Raw genomic sequence first — 23,848 nt, forward strand, 5'->3', positions numbered from 1 at the left:
GTTGGTTTACTTGTTTTCGTTCTTCGTTGTTGTTAATTTTCTTTTATCACAATTAGCTAGCACAATCGTTATTCTTTCAACAGCTTCATCATTTCTCCTATTCTCACCAGCATATACATATATAAGAGATTAGGAATACTTAGAGGCTTACTCTATTTAGGATTCCTTTTCGATGATATATCTCGGATATATCATTATTTTTACGTGTATTTTGCAAAAATTGGAATTTGTCAGATGATCAACTTAACCAAAAGCTTAATTTGATGGTTGACACCCAAAATCGGTTTATATAATTAGAATTAATAACATGCATGTTTGCTTTTTACGAGTGATAAATTGGTGTTTCCGAATTTATTCATGTATTACTTTGCAACTTAATCAAGAAGATAAACCTAAGCAAGTTTTTATTAATAAAAAAAAATAAAAAAAATTGCTTAATCACAATGCTATACGTTAAACATCAAACGATTGCACAATGCTCCAATAAATTATGTTCATCAGAATTTATGTTCATGTTATTGAAATGAGACTTAATATTCAATATAAACAAAATTGAGTAACTTTTGTATACATACGGTGTATAGTATTTTACTGTACATCAGGGGTCACTTTTATCAAATTTAGGGTCACTTTTACAATTTTTTGGGTAACTTTTATCAATAAAGCATGAATACTTCGTAGCTTTTATTTATGTTAGGTAACTTTTATTCATATTTTGGTAACTTTTTCTTATTTTAGGATAACTTTATAATGGATGCACAATCCGATTTATTTAAAAGTTTTTTGACATTAGGGTGCTCCCTAAAAAAAAAAAATAACATTATGCTCTCTACAAGAGGGGAGAATGATACTCTTTGTACATCCAATTTCAAAATTGCGACACGAGCATATACAAACCCTTGTTAACAGTGAACACCATATATTCCTTCTCTTCTCCACTTGATTTCACTATTTGCTTCTCCCCCTTCTTTCATTCTTGGTTGTCGAATCTGATGATTTCCGTCATTGAGTAAGCCGCTCACACCGCTCAACGCCAATTACCTGGTATTTTTTTGTTATGTAATTTTGCTTAGAATTTGTTTTTGATTTGAATTTTGACTTCTAATTGAATGTTGTAATCAATTAAGAAAATTAGGCATAAAAGAATTGAAATTGATAAGCTTTATGTGACTTGAACCCTTTTTTGTGATTGCAGACAAGCCAAATTAGGCATTGTTATCAATTATCATCTGCGATTTCATTTTGTTAATTTATGGCTTCCTTAGATGATGCTGATGGCAAGGCTAACTCGCCTTCCTCGTAAAATTTCTTAACTCAAATCCCTTTTGGCTCTTTTCTATTGCTTTTGCTCGTCCTGACTATGTTTTTCAGGCCACAAGATGTCTATAAGGATCCAGATGATGGGGGCCAACGCTTTTTGCTTGAATTGGAATTTGTTCAGTGTCTTGCAAATCCGACTTACATCCATTGTATGTCACGTCACTTATTTATATCTAGTGAGATGAAACCTGGATTTGTGCGTTGAACTGTTTAATTTAGTTGAAAAGTATTTTTACATGTGCAGATTTGGCTCAGAATCGCTACTTTGAAGATGAAGCTTTCATTGGTTATCTGAAATACCTTCAGTATTGGCAGCGGCCTGAGTATTTAAAGTTTATAATGTAAGCATTATTTAACCAATTAAATGGTTGATTACCTGAAAGTCTGAAACATGTATAGTTTGCCAATTTGATGATTTTGTAATGGGAAACTTTGTTGGCCATTGTTTTTTTCTTACTTGCTTGTCTAACATGACATTGTCATATTCAGGTATCCGCACTGCTTGTACTTCCTCGAACTTTTACAGAATGCTAACTTCCGCAATGCTATGGCTCATCCGGGGAGCAAGGTACGTTTTGTTATCTTTCTTGTTTGTCTTGATTATGCATTCAAATGTTGGTAATGAAAATAAAGGAATGAATAATTGTTAACCTGATATTGTTTAGTGTTTGCCTACCATTCAAAGCAAAGACTTTTGTCCTACACTCCTATTTATGTTGCCTGTTCCATCAATTATTCTATTTTTATAGGTTAGAGGAGTACAATGTTACACATTAATTTGGGGAAAATAGCATGGTTTGGGTCAATTTGTCTATGGGCCCCCATCTACCATTGCTGATATGTGGGTTCTGTACTTCTAAGTATATTTTCTACTCTGTAATCACAAATTCACAATAGAAAATTTAATAGAGCTCATATTTGTTCACCTTAAAAGAGCAACTTACAAGAAAATAAGTTTAGTTAAGATCAATAATCCATATAAGGGTCATTAGCTCTAGATAAGGGATGCCGAGTTTATCACTGATCATAAGGTGCTAAAGTTCTGTTAAGTTCAGATTAGATGATTTAGATCAAATCAGTTTTAATAAACTTGAGATAAGGTAAATTTAGGGTGAAAAGAACAAAGTGCTGATAATTTTCAAAGAAAGCCACTAGCTGTATAAATGGTGTTATGACTTGGTTGATGATGTCAGAAATCTGACTAATGTACTTGGAATATTGTACAAACTGCAAAGAACATGTGCTATATGAATACATCTTCATTTTCATATAGCCTTTGGTTCCAGAGTTTAGACATCATTTTCAAAGATTTTTTTGTTACAATTTGATTGCTATTGCGAATGATGATGCTGGAATGCCCTTTTGCCCAGCTTTTCCCTCCCTCATGTTTTGAGATGAAAGTTGAGATGTTAAAACCTCACATGCTTAGGATGTGAGTTACTGATTGTGATCTATCCATATGGCATTTTGACTTATTGCCTGTTAGCAATGTATTTGTGATGATTGTGAATCGGGTTATGTAGAAGTTAATTTCGCAATAGAAATTTGAATAAGTAATGTAGTCTTCTCAAAACTAGGATTTAGATGTGTTTCAATTGAGTATTAAGTGATGCCCTAAGTTCATTCTAATAAAATAAAATTTGGAAGAATTGTATTAACTACATATTGAGAAATTGTATCTGATTACATTTCGGAAGAACTTTTGGGGGTGAGGGGGGATTTTCTTGCAAAAAATATGCTATGGACTAAGATATTCAGTAAATAAAAGGCAGAAAACAGAGTGAAATAGAGAGATAAAGCTTGGGGCTTTGATTGATATTCAAACTAACGGTTACAATGGTGAAAGCTTCTACCTTGGAGGCTACACTACTACTCTACTGCTACTTAATATTACTTCTCTCAGCATACCCTACACTCTTACATTCCCCTTCCTTTTATACCAAGCTCTCTCTCCTACCCAAGTAACCTAATCATTAGGAGTTTTGTCCTGTTCTGCACAAGGTGAATGCAGCCCTGTTGCCTCACCATTCAGTGGGTAATTCCCTTGTTTGTCTTCTTGTGATAGCACATGATTGTGTACCTGCCCTCTGCCTTGTTGCTTGCGCCTCATCTCATGCACTCTCATAGCTTGCTGTGGTGATCTTCCTTGATTCATCGCAATATACTCCAAAATACTAAACTCAACTCAAAGCTAATGTAACCCTATTCTGTAATTTTCCATGTAACAAGTATTATTGAATGCATGTTAATAATTAATCTAAGGATGTTATTTGTATAACATTGAATTATATGTTTTCTGATTATGTATGTTATATTCACATCATCACATGAGACACTAAATTATGGATGTATGAAGAGAGTTGGTTCTTGTAATGTGTAGTTCTTTAAGTGAGGAATGGGTGAGTAATCGAAAACCAAGGACTTAAAAGTTAAGATTCTTATCAATGATTTGAAACCAAGTCTCTTGGAGACTTGACTTTGACTTTGAGCATTGTGCCACTTTCAACGGCTTGAATCTGGCCCCAAATCATTATTGGTTTGACTCCCTTTACTTTGTAGAGTTGCATAAGAACTAGGGATGAAGGGGCTTGACAATTTCAGATGCCATGCTAAATTCCTGTAAATCATTATTACTTTCTTATTGCTTTGCCAATTTAATTGTAGGTTGTGACAATACCTTTTACTATCTTTTAGGCTGGGCGGTAATATGGTAGGAATGTTGATGGATTTGTGTAATTTTGCAAGCAAATTAAAGACTAATATCTATGATAATGGAACCTCGCCTTCGTCTATAGGATTTTCTTCATAAATTTATATTCATTGTCATTCTAGAAGTATGACAGAGTGCTAGTGAAAATTTATTAAGGATAGAGTTACCAACTTCCAACTTGTTATGAACTTTAGTATGGGATTTTTTGTTTTTTTCATCAAAACTGCAATAAAGCTCGTTGTCATTACCTTTATTTATTACTCCCTCTGTTCCATTTTGTTTGTCCATTTTCCTTTTTGCACACTTTTCAGTGCACAAATATTTAAGCACTAGTATCTTCAATGCTACTCCGTAGTAGTTAAATATGCATTGTAAAAGATTGTACAAAGTTGATACTTAAAATCTACACATCAATATTCTCATAAAAATGCCTTACATATATACTTCTATTATCTTATATTTATCATAAACTCATAATTAAAGTTTCCATCTTTTCAAGCTGAAAATTCTAAATGGGACAAACAAAAAGGGTGTGCCGGTGTGGGAGTATCAACTGCTACACTAGCGTTCTTGATAAGGTCTTTTTCCCCTTTACTATTTACCAAAATTTTCAGTATGAATTGGACCAATAGCTGCACAACTTAATGCACTAATGCACTTCCTGATGTAATTGATGATTTTATCAGCAGCTTAATGCACTAATGTTTGTCACTGAATTTCATGGAAGAAATGTTTTTGTTTTAGGTTTCTTTTACTTAATCTGTAAATACTTTAAAATTTCAGGAAGTGGCGCACAGACAACAGTTTTATTTCTGGAAAAATTATAGAAACAATAGGCTGAAGCACATTTTGCCAAGATCCCTTCCTGAACCTGCTCCTGCACTTCCAGCTTCAACTGCTGTGCCATCATCCATTCCTCCTGCTATTCCTCCCACATCTGCTCCCTCTCCAGCTCTATCTCCAATGCAATATGCAATCCCTCCTGGATCTGGTGCTGCAAAGAATGATACAAGAAACAGTGGTATTGATAGAAGAAAGAGAAAGTAAGTTTGCTAATTTTTGTAGGATCTTGAAAGTAGATATTGTGCAATTCAAAGGTACACATGTAAAAAGATGCACAGATACTGATGCAAATGACATGTACACAGGAAAGAAGGATAAGTATCTTGATTACTGGATTTATTGGTGGATGAATCTCAACTATTCTAAGAAGCAGGAGTTTGTTTAGGCTACTTGTAACCAATGGTAAACCACCACTCTATATCTTTTGTTTTAGCACATAAAATCTTTCCTTTTATCAATCAAAAATCTCAAACAAACTATATCTTAAAGTAATAGTACTTAGAAAGTGGACTTAAAGTCCTCTCTAACAAAGCTTTCCATGAAAAAAAGGAAAATTTTGATTTTCTTTTGAACTAGTAATGGTAGAACCTTATGGGCAACTGTTGCTTATATGCATTGGTGTCTTAGAGCCTTCTAAAATCCTTGCATTATAAGAATTAGTGTACCTACTAATCTTTTGAGAGAATTTCCTCTCAATGCCTTTTTGGCATTTTCATATAGAGTACGACAAGAGGGGATGAACTTGATTGTACAAAACTCTTCTCGTGTTTCTCTAGTTAATGTTGCTAATTGTTGTGTAAATATGACACGTCTTTTTCCCATGTTGGTATACTGTCTTGTCCTTCTTGGTTTTCAAAACCCACAAGATACCTTTGACTATGGTTATTAGACCTCTAAACTTCATATGTAGCCACACTATACATGTGCTTTCTGTACTAGCTTATGTTTAGCAAGTTCAGTTTGTTGTGAAAAAGCAGAGAAAGGGTTGTATTTATGGGAAAAGAAGAATCTGTTCATCATGTTTGGGGATGTGTATGAGTTAGGTGTTTCCATTCTTGTAATTTTAATTTGAAAGTTTGATGTGGTCATTGAGCAAAAAGAAGGTTATTGTGCTCCAAGAGATGTCTTCTACTTTGTAGATCAGAAATGAATGTACCCCTCGTCCCCTCCCCTCGAGATTATACATAGACTGGTGGGAATTTTTTTTTTTTTTTTTTTTTTTTTTTTTTTTTTTTTTTTTTAAAAAAAATAAAAATAAAAGGAAATTTTGTCAGAAAAAACCATTTATAACAACTGTTTTGTTGGGAAAAACCTTATAAAATTTTTTTGGCAAAGAGAAACCAAATTCTAAATTTTTTTTGTTGAAGACAACCAAGGGTAACAATCCGGCGTTGACTGATACTTTTCCGGCATTGACTCGACATGTGCAGGTCATGTGACCTAATTTTACTAATCTCACCCAATTTCTTCTAATTCCCCCTCTAATTTCAATTCCCTTTGTTTTAATTTTTCCCCTTTTCTTCTAATTTCCCTCCTTCTCTCTCATCTCTTCTCTCTCCTCTCTATGTTTTTTCTCTTCTCTTCTTGAAAGAGCATGGTTTTCGAATTAATCGCAGAAATAGTGTTGGCCTGGGCAAATAAATTCGACCAAGGATACAGTTAATCTTATATGCAGGTATGTGAAATGTTAGGGTTTTTTGCCCCTTTTTTAATTTGCGCATTGATGGCTCCATTGAAGGATATCAGTTGAGCTTGTGGTTTTCCTGTTACAAAGAGGACATTTTGGACCCACGTCCGACGATAATCTGGTAGAAAATTCCCCTTTCAAGAAGAAAAGAGAAAGAACAGAGAGAGGAGAGAGAAGAAAAAAAGGGGGAAAACTAGAACAGGAGGATTAGAGAGAAATTAGAGGGGGGATTAGAAGAAATTGGGTGGGATTAGTAAAAAAATTTGTCACATGACCTGCACATGTCGAGTCAACGCCGGATTGTCACCGTTGGTTGTCTTCAACAAAAAAATTTTAGAAACTGGTTTCTCCTTGCCAAAATTTTTTTATAAGGTTTTTCCCAACAAAATAGGTGTTATAACAAAATTTCCAAAATAAAAACCTCTGATTTCCCATTTTCCTCTGTCTGTTTTTGTAGAGGTGCAGATACTTTTCCCCAAAGTGGAAACTAGAAATACTTTTTCTTTTTTAAGTGTAGAATGCCCACCTTTTCTGCTCTATTTCTTCCCTTAAACCCTCTCCTCTTTCATCCCCCTCCCCCCCCCCCCCTTCGCTTCCGTTCTTCCTTTTCTCTCTAACTCTTCTAATAAAGAACCATTTTCAGTTTCACATGTTTTCTGCCCAACCAAACAAAGTATCTTGGCACTAACATTGTTAGTTTGTTACAACCATGTAGAGTGATGTTATTCTGCCAATTGGCTCTTCTAAAGGGGGTGTGTTAAGTAATTGTAGATATAAAAAGTCTACTTGAAATTTTGTAGAGATTTTCTGATGTCATTCACCTCATGTGTGTTGACTTTCCCTTTCATTTCTCTTACAACCATCTTAATTAATTAATTAATTTATTTATTTATTTTCTGATTTTACTTTGTCTTGCACCTTTGTTTCCTTTCTTATACATGATACATTGATACTACTATCTTCACAGGGGTAGCCCATGTACATGCTTCTACTGTAATTGCTGACTCTCATTGGTAAGAAAACGTGTTGTTAACAAGGTTGGATGTCTTTTGAGTGTGCAAGAGTTTTGGGAGGGTTTACACTCTTCCATTCTCTATACTTGTTTACGTTATATTGTGTTTAGGAATTGTAGGTGGCTAGGTGCAAAGGCCAACATGTGTTTCTGTGCGTGAAATTTAAGTTTAAAAGAGTACAGAGATAAAAGGCAATTAGATTGTTCAATATTTGGAAATCAAATTCTCAAGAGTTATGATAGATATTAGAGCCTTTAGAGGTATCCATGAAGTCCTGAACTTCCAAAATATTCTTTTGTACACTTAAGTGTTCCTTAAAAAAAAGGCACACCAATGTCAACTATGTAGGGCACATAACTTGACACAAGTCCTTAATATATCACACAATGGCATGCACCTCGCATACATTGGCTATTGACTTGCTTGCTATTGGTGTGACACTGATTAACATTATAGCTTTTTACTATATAGATAGTTTGGCTTTGTACCCTCAACAATGTTCACTAAGGGCTTCTTTCCTTTCCTACCCCCATATTATATACTTGATTATAAATTATTTAGTGTTTGTTTGGTTAGATGAAGTATTAGTTTCTAGTAAGTTCAATGTGCATTGCTCCCTCCGTGTTTTAATAAGTGTTACATTTACCAAATCCGGCCGTGTTTTAATAAGGGTTACACTTCTATTTTTGACAAAAAGCTACATTAAAATATTATATCTTTCTCCTCTCATGGTCCCCACCCAAACCCACTAGTACTTTTTTTTATTACTCCCTCCGATTTTTAATACTTGCTCCACTTTCTATTTGCGGCCATTTTTAAATACTTGCTCCATTTTCTTTTTGGAAAGCTTTTATAATATTTAATTAATTTCTCAAACCTAGTAGTCCCAACATATATTCTCTCTCCTCCAATTCTCTTCACTGCTTTTGGTTTTTTACATTTTTTTTATTCTTCCACCAACCCCACTATCTCCATATTTTATTACTTCCTTCAATTTCTCCTAACACTCCTCGCATGGAGAAATGAAGCAAGTACATAAAAACGGAGAGAGTATATCTTTTCTCTCACGTTCATTACTCTTCAATATACTATTAACCTGACTATCTTTCTTTTACAGTTTTTTAATACTCCAACTATCCCTCTTACCTCTTATTTTGTTTAAGTTAATTAAATTGCCTAAAACTATGTGCCGGTCAAACTGTAACACTTAAAAAAACACGAAGGGAGTAAAATTAGTTGCATAGAAAAATTCCCACATCCCTCGGGAAGTTTCACTCACCTAGGAGGTAAGTGACTCCCTATGTTGTGGTAAGAGTTCTTCCTAGGAACTTCTAATTCTTACTCTGTGTTACGTTGTCAACCAAATAAGTGCACATGAATCTACTTCCTAGGAACATCCACTTCTCATGCACTTATGTGTTAGTTAAACATGTGCTTTGTCTCGACCCAAGTCTATGTTGTCATACTGTATGTATGACGTAAGAGGCATTTACCTTGTTCGGTTAGTACTTCGTAGTTCTATAATTTGTAGGTATTATTTCAGGATTTAAGTTGCTGAAATTGAAAGAAGAAATCCAGTACCTAAGGATTTTTCTGTCAAGTTTGAAATATTGGTTTGATTGAGAAAGCTGAAAGGATGGACATGAATTGAGTTTGATAATTTCATATCAATAATTGTGATGGGGATGGGAGTCATCAGATCATCACTTTGAATTTTTTTCAAGTCTGCGGCAAATCCATGATTTTAAATTTCACAGGCACACACCTCTATAATTTAACCCTTTTGTTCATATCAATAATTGTGAGAGGAGCTCCAGTTAATCTCCGAGATAAACAAAAATCATTTATCCGTGTAGAATCTATAGCCGATTTGATGAACAATGAACTACGGATTTCTTAGCTCACAAATCTTTACATACACACTTGTATATTGTCGCTCGTTCAATTAGCTTATTCTTTCAAGTTACCCTTTAAAATGTATTTTGTACTACCTCCGTTACATATTAGTTGCAACTTTTGCCATTTAGGGGTGCTACCTATTAGTTGCAACTTTCTTATTTCTTTCCTTTTTTGGTAAATTTTTTCATATGAAATTACTACTTTACCCTTACTTAAAAAATATAATCTCAATTACCTATTATAATCCGATCACCTTAACCATTAACCCAAAGTCATTAAAATAATGATTCTCAACAAATTAATTATTCACCAACCAACTTCATTCCATGAATCTAATCAATTCATAGCTATTTTCAGATTTGGTGAAATTTCAATACTGTAGTTCTTCTGGGTTCTTCTTCTTCCATGAGTGGTTCTTCTTCCATGAGTTTCTCTTTCCTTCCTCCATGAATTTCACTCTCCTACCTCAATCTAACCCACGAATTCCTCACAATCGCACTCTAATCAAACCCACGAAATTCATCACAATCGCTCTCAAACCCACGAAATCCTCACAAAACCCACGAGTTCGTCACGAATTTCCTCACAATTGCTCTCAAACCCACGAAATCCTTACAAAACCCACGAGTTTGTCACAAAATCTTCTTAAAACCTCACAAAATCCTCAGATCTACACTTAAATATGGTTTCTAGGTGATTTCTGGGTTGTTCGATGTGCGTGTGGGTGGTTTCTAGGTTGTTAGAAGTTGCGTGTGGGTGGTTTTTGGGTTGTTCCGGCTGAGAGGAGGTGGTTTCTGGGTTGTTCCGGCTGAGAGGAGGTGGTTTCAGGCCGTTGGGCGACGATGGCGGGGTGGCTGCTGTTTGGCGACTGTTGCGTGGTGGTCAATTTTAATTACTTCACTTTCTCTCTCCTACCCTTAATTATCTATTGTTTGATTCATTAATCAGTAATTATGAAATTTTGTCTTAAAATCCGTGCCAAGGTGAAAGTTGCAACTAATATGTAACGGAGGTAGTATAATGTTGTTTGTTAAGCGTAGTCAAGTGGGTCATGATGCCTCATTAAATTCATTATACATAGGAGTTTACTCTTTCATTATTGTCAACCAAGATTTAATAGAAAATTAGATACGTTTATTATAATAACCATGATATTAACCAGCCAACTACTAGCGCACCTAGCATTTTAAGTATGGTCATGCAAAATATTATTATACGAGTTGCCGACAATATATTTTACCAATAAGGACTAAGAAAATGATATAATCAAACCAATTAACTTTATTTTCCCAAGAATCTTCGTAACTTTTAAATGGTAGTAGAGATTCGAAGAAATATTAAAAAGTGTAATAGATTGTATAGAGAAATCAGAAGTCATTTGAGGAGATAAATTGAAGCTATTAACTAGATATTCGTGTGGTCGTAGTTTTGAGCTATGAGAGCAATTCCAGTGGTTGTAGCTAGGGACTTGCTTGTAAATTTCAAAAATCTCTAGCTAATAGCTTGATTATTGGAGCTAAAAAATACAATTAGCTTGGACAAGCTAATTTGCTTGAGAAAAAAGTTTCCAAAATATTTGAAGATTTTAAAATAAAGCTAATTCAGAAAGTAAAGCTTAATTAATTAGCAAGTTAATAGTTAACCATTGGGGTATATAATAGCTACAAAGTGAATTAGCTTGAAAATTTCTGGCATGACAAGCTAATTTAATAAATGGCTTATTATTAGAGATGCTATGAGAAATCTAGTAATGTAGTATTGAATGTGTAGAGAAAACTTAACAAAATTTCCTACGCTATGGAAGATTATGATGTTTATCAAATTTGGCTATACTTGGTAGATTAGACATACAAATAAACATTTTTGCATAGGACCTTGTAGGATAAGTATAAATGTTATATTATTTTCATCAAATAAGCCAAATTTATGTGTTGATTACCGCCTAAAATAAAAACAATAAACAAAGTTAGAGCATAAAATAATGTCTTATATATGTCGAATTACTTTTATCTTTTATATTCAACTAGGTCAAAAAAATTTTCACAAGATAATGAAAAGTGTTATAGAAGGATTTGCTTTTAGTATAGGATAATAGATAATAGATAGATAGATGATCAATCTTGAATCATAGAATAACAAATGGCAATAACCTGTCGCTAACCAATAATTGATGACAATCTTCCTTGTTATAAAATGATCAAAGTATTACAAGGAAATTAAATATCTTTCTATAAGGGATATTAAGTTGATCAAAGGGGGGAAAAAGCAACTTTATTTAGCTATTAAGGAGTAAAGATGTTGTTGGTTCGAGCAATCAGCATTGTTCGCCATGTTCGGCACAATTGAAGTATGTCACAGTAGAAACACAGGATAGTTGCGATATAACACATTAGGATTAGGGTGCATACCACATTTGTTTTAGGAAAGTACAGTAAGGCACTATAAAACATGACCTTATATAAATAATCACCATATAATCTAATATAGTTTAGGCACGTAAACATAACACGAACATGACATGACACGAGATGTACCTTGGCTACCCTTTGAAAATTTTCAGCAAGCACAACGTTTAAGTGTTTAACGAATGGGTGCAATATTTACGCAGTACAATCAGTACTTGACCAATTATTACTCGCGGAAATCTTCTGCATACAAGTGAGCAATTGTCGGTCCAAAACCAAAGGGTCCCACCAAGAATTTTGTATACAAAATTGAACCCACCAAAAAAGCGACATGCTAATTAGCAAACGAATAATACTAAAAATGATTGATTATTTCTACTTGCAGTGATAATTTGGGCCCCATTTTATAGCAATCAATCATAATTAACACCCTGTACTTGTTATAACACCACAATTATTCCCATACTCCCTTACTATTTATATACTCATTCTTCACTCTTCACATGCTCCACTCTTTCCCACCACCACCACCACTTGATCTCCTCCTCCTACCTCATCTCAATCACAATGCACCCATCCATGGCGGCGATCGTATCCCTCCTCCTCCTCGTCCTCCTCGTTCCCGCCACCACAGCGTTTAACATTACCAAGATCCTTAAAGGACACCCTGAGTTCTCCACCTTTAACCAATACCTTACCGAAACCCACCTTGCTAATGAGATCAACCACCTCCAAACCATCACCGTTCTTGCCCTCGACAACTCTGCTATGTCTTCCCTCCTCTCCAAGGGTTTCCCTACTCGTGTTATTCGCAATGTCCTCTCACTTCATGTCCTTGTTGACTACTATGGTACCAAGAAACTCCATCAGATCACTGATGGTATGTACCTAATTACTAATTGTAATATTATTTCTACATTTTTTTCATAGTCAAAGATTCATACTTAGTATAAAAATGCATGATTTGCATCACAATAGCTTAATGTAAGTCGAGTTATTTTGTTACTATGCATATTGTATTTTAATTTATTTTTTCAACGTTGACTAGATTAGTTACACATTACTGTCCTTTGTGAATCTCTCTACACCAAAAGAAAAATTAGTATTTGGAAGTCGCAATATAACTTTGCTTATAAAAAGCTACTACAACTCCATGTAGACAAGAAATATAAAATTACATACTTCTACAACTTGAAATGAATTGCTTTCATAATTTTATTTAGCACAATTTTTGTCAATCTGATCTGATAATAATGTACAGGAACCACGACGACGGCTTCATTGTTCCAGTCATCAGGGGACGCGGATGGGGATGCAGGGTATGTGAACATAACAGATATGCACGGAGGAAAGGTTGGGTTCGGACCAGCTAACACGGGTGACTTGAACTCATTCTTTGTTAAGTCAGTACTAGAAAAGCCTTACAATTTATCAATTATTCACATTAGTCAAGTGCTTGATTCGGCCGAAGCTGAGGCTCCTACACCTGAGCCTAGTAAGGTTAACTTGACTTCCTTGTTGTCTTCCAAGGGTTGCAAAGAGTTTTCTCACTTGCTCACCTCTACTGGTGCTCAAAAGACCTTCCAGGTAATAACTTTAGCGCACTTTAATTGCTATTTTGCGTCACATGAACCTTTCTGAACTTATTAAAACTTATTGCATACATAAATTTATAAACTCGTCCTTATTTTTTTGTATTTAATTTTTTGAAATATGTCAAATTAAAATAAGCTACATAAAACAAAATTGTTGTACTACCTCTATTTCTTATTATTTGTAACAAAAGAATTTAATGTCTTATAAATAATACATTTTTGTTACAAATAATAAGAAATGACGATAATATATGTATATGTAACGCTAGATATTAAAAGGTGTACAAAAGCTAACGTTGCTTCTCTTTTGTTTTTTTTTATAGGAAAACATTGAGAGCGGCTTAACAGTATTTTGTGCTAGTGACAGCGCCGTGAAGGCGTTCATGCCAAAATTCAAGAACTTAACAGCCGGAAACAAGACCGCGGTACTCTTGTACCACGGTGTTCCAGTCTACAGCTCAATGAGCATGCTCAAGTCAAGCAACGGCCTTATGAACACATTAGCAACGGAAGGACCTAACAAGTACGATTTCACCATTCAAAACGACGACGAATCCGTAACAATAAAAACTAAAGTCGTAACGGCTAAAATAACGGGGACGTTAGTTGACGAGGATCCTTTAGTTGTGTATAAATTAGATAAAGTACTTTTGCCACGTGAGCTGTTTAAGCCATCGGCTACACCCGAGCCGGCTTCTTCACCCGAAGCTGAAGCGCCCGGCCCTGATGCAGCCGATGGCCCTGCGTCGGATGAGGATGATGAGGTGGCGGATTCGATGTCGCATAAGAAGAAGAATAATGCTGTTGGATTGATCAACGGTGGAGGAGTTTTGGCTTTGGGGCTCACTTTGTGTTATTGTGTGCTGGCTGCTTTGTAAAAATAATCCAACAATTCCAAAAAAAAAAAAAAAAATACAAAATTAAAAATTAAATTAAAGGAAAAAAAAATTGACGGTGTGAAATGACGTGGAAAATATGAAGCTGGAAGATTATTTGGCAAGGTTTGAGCACCGACGATTAGCACATGAGATAGTGTGAATTTTTTAATTATTGAGTGTAATGTTAAATAATTGGTCCACATGAAGGTTTTTCTTCTTTATTTTTGGTGTATAATGATATGATTCTTTTTGTTTTTTGTTTTTGATTTTTGGAAGATTGTACAACACGTCCTTTTTTGAATTAATAATTAAAGTACTAAATTGTACATTTTGGTGTGGGATTAGTTGATTGCAATTTAAATCTTACATTCAATAGTATTATAAATTTATGTGCATTATATCTTTTGAGGAGATGAGAATTGGTGGGTGAAAGTCTTGTGAGCAATGACAATGAGTTATCTAATCTTAAGTAATGACAATAATTATGTTTAATGTTGAGGACAATGTGATGTATATTTGTCCATTTGACATGGAAATTTTTATTTCAACACGTTGATAATCATCTTGATATGTTTAAATACACATCCATATAACGGTTGAAAGTATTATAGGAGTATAGGACAACAAAAAAAAACAAAAAGAAAAGAAAAAATGAAAGAGATAGAGAGTGAGAGTAGTAAATTTAAATGTATGTATGTAGTTGATGATTTATGTTATAATAGATGTGAGAGGTATTTGAATGATTCATTAACTTCATGATAGATTTGTCATGGAGTTTAATAATCGGATATGTATATTTTGGTGTAGAGAGAGTCACAAATGACAATGATGTGAACAAGACTAAGTATCATATACTGGTTATAAAACCAATACGTATATCAACTAATTCGTCTAATTGGCATCCACTCGACCTTAGGATACATGAAGTATACATGCACATCAGCTGATCACCCCATATGTATCATTTACACTCGAATTTTGAGTAACATAGAAGTATTTTAAGTCACAGAAATCTTTACATGTACCTTTAGAAAGTTGCATATTAGACAAGAAAACAAAAATACTAGAAGTAAAATAGACTCTACAACCTGTCCATATAATCATCAATATTTTTCAGTCGTGCCAAATCTCAGTTGGAATTTATAAAATCAGAAAAACAACTCGAAAGTCCAACCATGACAGAAGAAGCTAATACAAACACTAAGAATTAAGCAAGCAGTCAAAGGACCACAATATAGCCCATATGAAAATTGGGGATTAGCCCAACAAAATAGTGCTACATTACAACCACAATTTCTTCACAATTATTCATTTGGTGACACTATAAACATGCACTTGACCCTGTCACAGCTAGGCGACTGGCTGGCCCGTGCTCGATCCATGCCTAATGACTGCACAAGTTACTTACAAGAGTTGCAACTACTTTCACCACTTATTCAATACGTGGGGTGAAGAAGAAGATATCTCCAAGCCGGTCATTGCTAGGCGAATTACCACCATAAACCAACAACCCGGGTTTTCCATAGCTCTTTCCACCAGCAAAGGCGCACCACCCCCTAGGGCCTGGATGATCAGCTGAATCATAGCCATCCTCCAATTTCTTCCACACTAGTGTTTCTGTGTCCAAAGCATAGACTTCTCCTGAGAATTTACCAGCACCTAAGTGACCCAAATCACTAGGGTCAATCTCTCCACCATATATGAATATGTACTTGCCAATTATAGCAGTTGAAAACACACTTCGAGCAGTGGGCTTTTCGCCTGTTGTTTCAACCTCGGCCCACTCTTTCTTGATGAGATCAAAGCAATGGACATCATCAACCTCTTTCCCTGCGAATCCATACACAACCCAAACTTTATCTTGCACAACAGCAAGCCCAGGCCCACCTCTTCCTTTGCAATTTTCACCAGGAGGTGGGAAGTTCAACCATTTCTGATCAATAGTATCATACGCCCAGAGGTCGTTTAACCGGCCTGAGAAACCGCAGCCACCAAATATGTACACATGACGATCATCAGTTGCTGTGGAATGGTAACTTCGGTGGACTGGCCCGGTTTCTCCACTAGAAAGAAGGGTCCATTTGTTAGTAGTTGTGTCAAAGGAATAGAATTCATTGAGCTCTTTGTGTTCAGCATCCCTACCACCAAAGACATAGATAGTGTCATTTACGGCTGCCATTGAGACACCAACACGTGGCGGTGGGATATCTCCACTGGCTTCATTGACAGACCATGATTGGTCCTCAAGATCAAAGACATACAGCTTGTTATCAACGGGGACTCGTGGCATGAATTCACCCCCAAAGGCATAGAGCTTCTTTCCTACTATGGCTATTGCATGTGAACTCCTTGCTCCAGGCCCACTTCCATTCTGTTCAAACTAAAAGCATACAAGTATATAACTAATAAGCATCTCAGAATTTCAGGATTTTCTCTCAAAATTTAACTCAGAACACAGTTGATAAAGATCATATTAGCTGTTACAAGCAAATATTTGTATGAAGAATACCACTAATATCTTCACAAGGTAAGCATAAGCATCTAAGAACTTTGTTTTAGGATATCAAAACAATGGACCAACTCTGTCCTGTCACACAAGTATATTAACAAATGTTTTATCATCTTTACTGATCGTATAAATCCTACAAGATTGCAGCTTTTCTAGCCATTGATAACATATTTGCAACAGTAGACTCGCTGATAACATTTTTGTCACTTCAAATTATGGTTAAAACATACATGTAGCTTTAAACTTTGAAAGGGTATAAGCAGTCAAAACCATCATAAACATATCTGGTCTGAAAGACAAATTAGACCCGCAAACAAGACCTATGAGCTAAACAGTCCTATTCTTAGGAAACATAACAATTCTTGTAGGACATATCAATATACTGTAGTATAATGACATGTTTCTGCTCGTTTTCATGAAACTTGGATCAAAACTAACCAAAAGGTTGGAGAGAGTGTTATATACACCCGAGTGTACAGTGCACCCAAGAGTATTTGTTTGAATATTTGATGATAGCAATAATCAACGAAATGAGCAAATAGAACCCTTGGGTACACCGTGCACCCAGATGTATACAACCATTTGGGTACACCGTGCACCCAGATGTATATAACCATTTCTCAAATGGTTGTTTTAAATAACTCACAAAGGTCAGTGACATTAGACCCCTAAATGAAAAGACCCTTATCTTTATGTTGCTACATCAAGATTCTGGTTGACTTGAAGTAAGACTGATAATAAAACAAAAACTAAACCTACTATAAGTACTAGTGAATTTGATTGATTGTTGCATACTACATCCATCCATTCATACTCAATAATAGTGAATTGAAGTGCACTTTATTCACCTAATTTGTTAACTTGATCTTGTATTAATCATAAATTGGAGTGAAGTATCCCTTACTAAATCTTATTTGAACTAATCTAGACTTAAGGTGAATATAACACAGAATCAAGCTGTCCCAACCCTTCAAAAACAAATTTGTATACCATGATTTCACTCTTATTAACCAGGGTTGATTTAGAAAATCCGATCCGTAACCTATATTCAAGTTGTTGGAATTGAAAATAATATACGTGACTATTAATTTCAGACGGAAGGAGTGTATTGAATTATTGATGCTGAAAGGAATATAATTCTATACAATGACACAACTCCAATGATGCATGATAAATTAGAAGAAACAAAAAAAATTCAAATTCCCCATTTGAGAGAATTGCAATCTCACACAATTGCTACAAATTATAACCATTATCCTTTAAACTGTAAATGAGAGCAATTTAATTCTTTGATCATAGTTTTTTATTGGGCATTACATGTTGGATATTGACATAATAATGAAAATTATAAGAGGAATATAAGATTCAGAAACTACTTGCCTCATAATCAAACAAAAGTACTCAACAAACCAGTAAAGATAAGCGAGTAAAAAAACAAGAAATTGGAGCAAAATTGAGAAAAAGGGGACATAAATTAAGAAGCAAACCTTAGCCCAATTACCCTGAATGAACATTGCTCTATATGCTTTCGAACTTGCCACTGTTTTTTGAGTGTAAATAAAGTGTGTTCCTTGCCACCCCTTTTATTTGTCAACGGACCACCTGCCTCAGAAAAACACTTCTAATGCTCTCTATGTGTGTGTAGTGTATCGATGGTATTGGACTATTGATAAATGCCAATTGCAATTGAGGCGGGTTAGGTGGATAATTGGATAAACTAGGGTATTATTTGAGAGACATAAAATATTCCAAAGCTGCAAGTAAATGTTAACAGAGGTAGTATTAAATGCCCGTGCTAAGTTGAATTACTATGGAATATCGATAAAAGATTGACGCTTTAGCGGAATAATGGGTAGTGTTTGTACAAAACTTAAAACTTTAAAGTTATATGGAGGAATATAGTTGGGTGGGTATGGATTACTTGAATTTTTTTTTTTTTTAAAAAAAAAAAAGGTTGTGATTTGTAGGGGGCGAAGATATCGAACTTGAAATATAGGTCTGATAATGGGGCATAAAGAAACGGAGATTGTCAATAGAAAATTCAAATTAAATAACCTACATACTACGTAATTAGTAATCCAATTCATTAAAAACGAATTTTGAACTTTTCACCGGCATTAGCCCCTCATTGCATCGCATAGTTGATTTTGTTAAGAAGTACTCCATATTCAAATGAATTAAACAACAACTTACAATATAATGCAATTACATCGTTTGCTATCTAGTTGTGTTTATAATAACCTATTTATCCTATGATCTTTATTTACAACTTTAGATTCATCAATTAAGTGCTTGTTTGGTTGACAATAAAACAAAATAAAGTGAAACGAAGTTTCATTTAAACTGATATACTAAATAGTGACGTAAAAAGTAAAAATTAACCTAATTTTGGAGTAATGTTATTTTAATCAAATTTGAGGCAATCACTTTCCATTAAATTGGCAACATGCTAATCTAACATCATCAATCCACCAACTCATTTTTCTATGAAACGGATTTTGGTTTTAGTAACTTGTATGGTCGAATTCATGCCAGTGGATTCTCTAATCATTCATGCATATTCTATGAATCCGAAGTTCCTAGCTAACTCTTATCAACCCTTTTCTTATTGTGGGGTTAATACTGAATACGTACCTAACATATTATTAATTGCTACTACGTATATCGGTATATAGCTAGCTAATACGAACGTAATCGACTATCTATAAGACTATAACGAAATTATAGGCAAAAAACACTTCCATAAACAACTAAGGCGTTTATCCTCCTCGCTCTTCCCTCCCTCTTATTTGTTTCATTTCCACTATATTTCCAATTTGAATTAATAATCTGACGTTAAGATTGTTCAAACTTTTTTTTTTTTGAAACAAATTATCATTCAAACTATTTTAGTCAAATTTGTTTAATCACTTTCATGCCCTAGGTTTTAAATATGTGTTTGGTTTGCCAATTTTGGCTAGCTATTGGCACTTCACAAGTTATCAATTGCACTAAATATTTTTATACACAAAATTTTATATGTGCTGGCCACACCACGTGGTCGGGGTTACTTATAAAGGTTACTTATCCTAGGGTTACTTATTCAGGCGTTACTCGTTATGTCAGGAATTACTTATTCAAAGGTTACTCGGTTGGTCAAGGGCTACTCTCACACTAAAAACGCGCTAACCAACTAAGTAAGTTAGAAAAAGTATGAGTAACCCCTAAATAATTAAGTGACCCTAAATAAGTAATTAACCCCGGCGAAAACGCGTTAACCGACTTAGTAACCCTAGAATAAGAAATCCTTAATAGATTGTTATGTTGGGTCCACCAAGTGTTAGAAATGAATTAAATATTGTAAAACCTTTCCTAAACGGAAATGGAGCAAGTATTTAAAAACGGGTACGCTGTGTTTTCAAAAGCTTCCTGTAGAATTGGCTCCTATTTCAATCTGTGTCGGACCGATCGATATACCAATAATCAAGTCTCCGGTCAACTGGTGGAATACATCGCCCGAAAAATAGAATTCAGTGAACTATTGAAGCTATCAGTGTGATTGATCAGACAAGTACCAAGGGCTTCCGGTAGACTTCTTTCATTTCCGAATTTTCTTACGACAAGTCCTAGCATTAGTATGAGTTCGTTGACCGCAGGGCAATCCATCCACAGGGTTGTAATAGCTAAAGCTATGCTTTTGGATAGCTTGCACTAGGCTAAAGAAAGGACTGAAATTGGATGCGTTTACAAAAGGACTGCTGAACTTAGAAGGGGTGTCCTTGCCTTAGGGCTTCACTGAAATTGGATGCGTTTACAAAAGGACTGCTGAACTTAGAAGGGGTGTCCTTGCCTTAGGGCTTCACTGAAATTGGATGCGTTTACAAAAGGACTGCTGAACTTAGAAGGGGTGTCCTTACCTTAGGGCTTAAAAAAGAAAGTGGAGCAAGTATTTAAAAACAGAGGGAGTACTCCGTATAATATAGAACTTTTTTCTAATTTTTTTATTTTATTTTATTATTATTATTTTTTATTATTCTATGCTACCCTACTTAGAATTCCTGGATCCGCCACTGATTATACATCTAATCCTCTCATACACTTTACTAAACAAACTCAACTAACATCTCCAACATTAATTTTTTAATTAATTACCACTTGTACTAATATCTAGTCTTTAGTAGTTGATCGATCAAGGTTCTGTTTCAACTTATTGAAATTAATTGAGCTACTTTTTAATTGTATCATAAATTCATAATTGAAACTTTGAAAGTGTATTAATTGAACTTTTTCATTATATCATAACTTACTTTTTTTTTTGAGGGAAGATATCATAACTTAACTTAATCCCTTCAAAAAAAAATTAATTTAACTTATTTATTTTGTCTGATATAAGTTAAAATACGTTGAACAAAGAGATTCTAGATTACATGTAACCTTACCCTAGAATAAGCAACATAATTACATAAGTAATCTATTAATAAGTGAGCATACATATGATAAGTAAACCGATATATTCTCATTAGTTTATACAAATCAAGTGAAACAAAAGTAATACATGAAGAAAATAGCAGAATAGAGAGGCTTCCCAAACAACTCACTAGTAGTAGTCATCGTAGAAGCAGAAAAATTATGGTAGGGTACATAAGTATAAGGACTACTAGGAGGAACATATTGTCCTTGACCTCCTTGACCAAAAGGTGGCCCTCCACTCATTGGAGGACCATTTGGATATTCACAACATGTGACACTTCCAGGAGGACAATTAACCCCTTGTGAACCCGAACTTGCCGGTGCCGGTGGTGGTGGTGGCGGCAATGGTGGCGGCTTTGGTGGAGCTTGACATGGGAATTGACATATGACGGGACAATTATTACTAGTACAAGCTTCAACATTATTGTTATCACCCTCTTTCTTTTGGGATGATAAAGAACAATGGATTGTGGAAATTTGTAACAACAATAAGCATGATATTGTTATTAGTTGTAGTATTAACTTTGTAGGGAACATTGTTATATCATGCAATTTTTTATTTTTTTTTTGTTTTGTGAAAATATAGCTAGTGAGAAAATAATTAAGCTAGTGAATTGTTAAGTTTGAAGCATAATATTAAATTTGCAATTGTTTGTGGTTCAATTCTGAAATATAACAGAGCTAGGAAGTGAAATAATAATGATAGAAAATGTTTTGTGACACATAGCCATTTAGAAAGGGTATGTGTCACCTTAGAAAGAATTGTGCATGCAAGTATTTATTTAGACCGACATAAATATGAGGTGATCATGACAAAATTGGATGGTATGTTTACCACTACATGTAGAGTTGATTTTTTTTTTTTTTTTTTTTTTCTTTTTTGAAACCGGGTAGGGTTGAATTATTACCTAGGCAAATAGGTGTAAGAAAATTATATATGGATGTATCAAATATTCAACAAATCGAATAATAATCAAATTCAAGAGGTATAGATATACCTGTACGTATCAAATTTATAACAAATCGAATCAAAAACGGAGTAAAGATCCTATTCAACAAATTAAAATTGTGATCATTGTATTTTAGTCATTCGATCACGCATAAAATATCACTAAGGATCAATTTGTACTATATTGAACACAAATAATTCAACTATAATTGAGCCCTACATAGTCGATCACATATGGGTTATCTTAAATAAATTAAAATTTACTACACTCTCATAACGTATATATTATTGAAAAAAAATAAACTAAAGTAAACAAACATAGAAAATAGAACCAAAAAGTCTAACTATAGTGCCACGTGACGCTCTCCTCAAGAGGTTCCTAAAGAAGTTTATATGGTTCTTACAAGATTTGAACCCACGACCTCAAGTTTAAACTCCAACGTGTTAGCCACTAAGCTATTACCATATTACATGTTATTCAATAAAAATTAAATATTAATAATGATTTTTATCATGGAAATAATGCAGTTTGCCCCGAGCCTACCACTAGTTGACAAATTAAAACAAGAGAACTTGCATGGACCCAATCCATATAAAATTACTCTAGACCATCACATGTCTTCCCCCTCCCCCCCCCCCCCCCCCAAAAAAAAAAAAAAAAAAGAAAAAAAAAACTAATTTATTTGGTTTATTCACCTTCATATTTGTTATAATCATAACTAATTTTTAGAACTCTTATAATGTTTAAATTACAAGTATATATATGATATAATTTACCAATAACTTGCATTTTATGTATAACTTTTTCTTCTTCTTCTCTCCACCACCATTCCAGCACTATCATCCGGGTTTGTAGAATGCACTTGCACCCCAAGTGAATATAGCGAATTCCTTTCGAATATATATCATCAACGGCATCTACTAGATATTGTCCTCTTTAGGTCCTATCCCGCAAGGATTTAATTTGCTATGGTGCAATCTTGCTAGACATAAGTAGTGTTACTCAAAAGACCTCTACTAGCTAGGATGAGGTATCAAGCCCCTATATAAGGAATATTTTGTTCTCCTCAACTTCCGATATAAGAGCACCATAGGCACATTTTGATCTCTTTTAAAGAGTTTTTATCCCAAAGGCACAACAAGACATCAAAATGGGTCACCATATGTAATATCTCAATTTAACATAAGCCTACTAGTAGATATTGTCATTTTTTAATTAAGCCCTAACTCGCAAGGATTTGCTTTGGTGCATGACATAAGTTAGCCCAAAAGGCCTCTATTAGGCTGAGATACCAAATCTCTATATAGAGGGTAGATACCTCAAACTATTATTATTTATTCTTTTTTCTACTTCTTCACTTCCAAGTGCAAAATAAACCAATGGATTGTGGGGTGCTTTCTGTTCGCTTTCCTTTTTCTATTTATTCCTTTACGAACTATGCTTCACGGGTCAAACTTCACCCTTCACCTATTTTTGAGCTTTTGAATAAGGCAAATAATAAATCCATTACTTTTTCATTCCTCGGATTTGTAAGCCTAACCAGCGTGACTCTACTTTTTTTAAAAAAATAAAAAATAAAAAAGAAAAAGA

At 34.4% G+C, this 23,848-nt stretch overlaps 3 protein-coding genes across 4 annotated transcripts; 2 read left to right on the plus strand and 1 right to left on the minus strand.

Moving 5' to 3' along the window:
• The first annotated feature begins 888 nt into the window (after positions 1–888).
• Positions 889–8,002, plus strand: LOC145621046 (mediator of RNA polymerase II transcription subunit 31-like). Of its 2 annotated transcripts, XR_014108344.1 has the most exons (8): positions 889–1,044; positions 1,196–1,299; positions 1,372–1,469; positions 1,565–1,661; positions 1,810–1,888; positions 4,814–5,073; positions 5,179–5,275; positions 7,528–8,002. XR_014108344.1 is itself a non-coding variant. In XM_081675779.1 (7 exons), the coding sequence occupies exons 2-7, from the start codon at positions 1,253–1,255 to the stop codon at positions 5,189–5,191; spliced, it is 594 nt and encodes a 197-aa protein (XP_081531905.1). In that variant the 5' UTR covers positions 889–1,044; positions 1,196–1,252; the 3' UTR covers positions 5,192–5,614. The 2 variants fall into 2 exon arrangements, 1 of the variants encoding a protein (XP_081531905.1); XM_081675779.1 differs by lacking the exon at positions 7,528–8,002 and having other exon boundaries at positions 5,179–5,614.
• A 4,373-nt stretch (positions 8,003–12,375) lies between these two features.
• Positions 12,376–14,637, plus strand: LOC145620443 (fasciclin-like arabinogalactan protein 2). Its single transcript, XM_081675120.1, has 3 exons — positions 12,376–12,757; positions 13,139–13,464; positions 13,796–14,637. The coding sequence occupies exons 1-3, from the start codon at positions 12,445–12,447 to the stop codon at positions 14,348–14,350; spliced, it is 1,194 nt and encodes a 397-aa protein (XP_081531246.1). The 5' UTR covers positions 12,376–12,444; the 3' UTR covers positions 14,351–14,637.
• Positions 14,638–15,477: 840 nt separating this feature from the next.
• LOC145620901 (thiohydroximate-O-sulfate sulfur/sulfate-lyase (nitrile-forming) NSP5-like) lies at positions 15,478–18,396 on the minus strand. Its single transcript, XM_081675632.1, has 2 exons — positions 18,347–18,396; positions 15,478–16,730 (listed from the first exon to the last, which is right to left on the minus strand). Exons 1-2 carry the CDS (start codon positions 18,371–18,373, stop codon positions 15,783–15,785), a joined length of 975 nt encoding a protein of 324 aa, XP_081531758.1. The 5' UTR covers positions 18,374–18,396; the 3' UTR covers positions 15,478–15,782.
• Positions 18,397–23,848: the final 5,452 nt, after the last annotated feature.

The sequence above is a fragment of the Chenopodium album genome, chromosome 27 (genome assembly GCF_948465745.1).
Source record: "Chenopodium album chromosome 27, dcCheAlbu1.1, whole genome shotgun sequence".
Lineage (NCBI taxonomy): Eukaryota > Viridiplantae > Streptophyta > Magnoliopsida > Caryophyllales > Amaranthaceae > Chenopodium > Chenopodium album.

Coding starts and splice junctions, on each gene's coding strand:
- LOC145620443 (XM_081675120.1), top strand. CDS start 12,445: ATGCACCCATCCATGGCGGCGATCGTATCCCTCCTCCTCCTCGTCCTC. Junction 12,758..13,138: donor ACTCCATCAGATCACTGATG/GTATGTACCTAA, acceptor AATAATGTACAG/GAACCACGACGACGGCTTCA. Junction 13,465..13,795: donor GTGCTCAAAAGACCTTCCAG/GTAATAACTTTA, acceptor TTTTTTTTATAG/GAAAACATTGAGAGCGGCTT.
- LOC145621046 (XM_081675779.1), top strand. CDS start 1,253: ATGGCTTCCTTAGATGATGCTGATGGCAAGGCTAACTCGCCTTCCTC. Junction 1,300..1,371: donor AAGGCTAACTCGCCTTCCTC/GTAAAATTTCTT, acceptor TATGTTTTTCAG/GCCACAAGATGTCTATAAGG. Junction 1,470..1,564: donor AAATCCGACTTACATCCATT/GTATGTCACGTC, acceptor TTACATGTGCAG/ATTTGGCTCAGAATCGCTAC.
- LOC145620901 (XM_081675632.1), bottom strand. CDS start 18,373: ATGTTCATTCAGGGTAATTGGGCTAAG. Junction 16,731..18,346: donor TTCAGGGTAATTGGGCTAAG/GTTTGCTTCTTA, acceptor GTATGCTTTTAG/TTTGAACAGAATGGAAGTGG.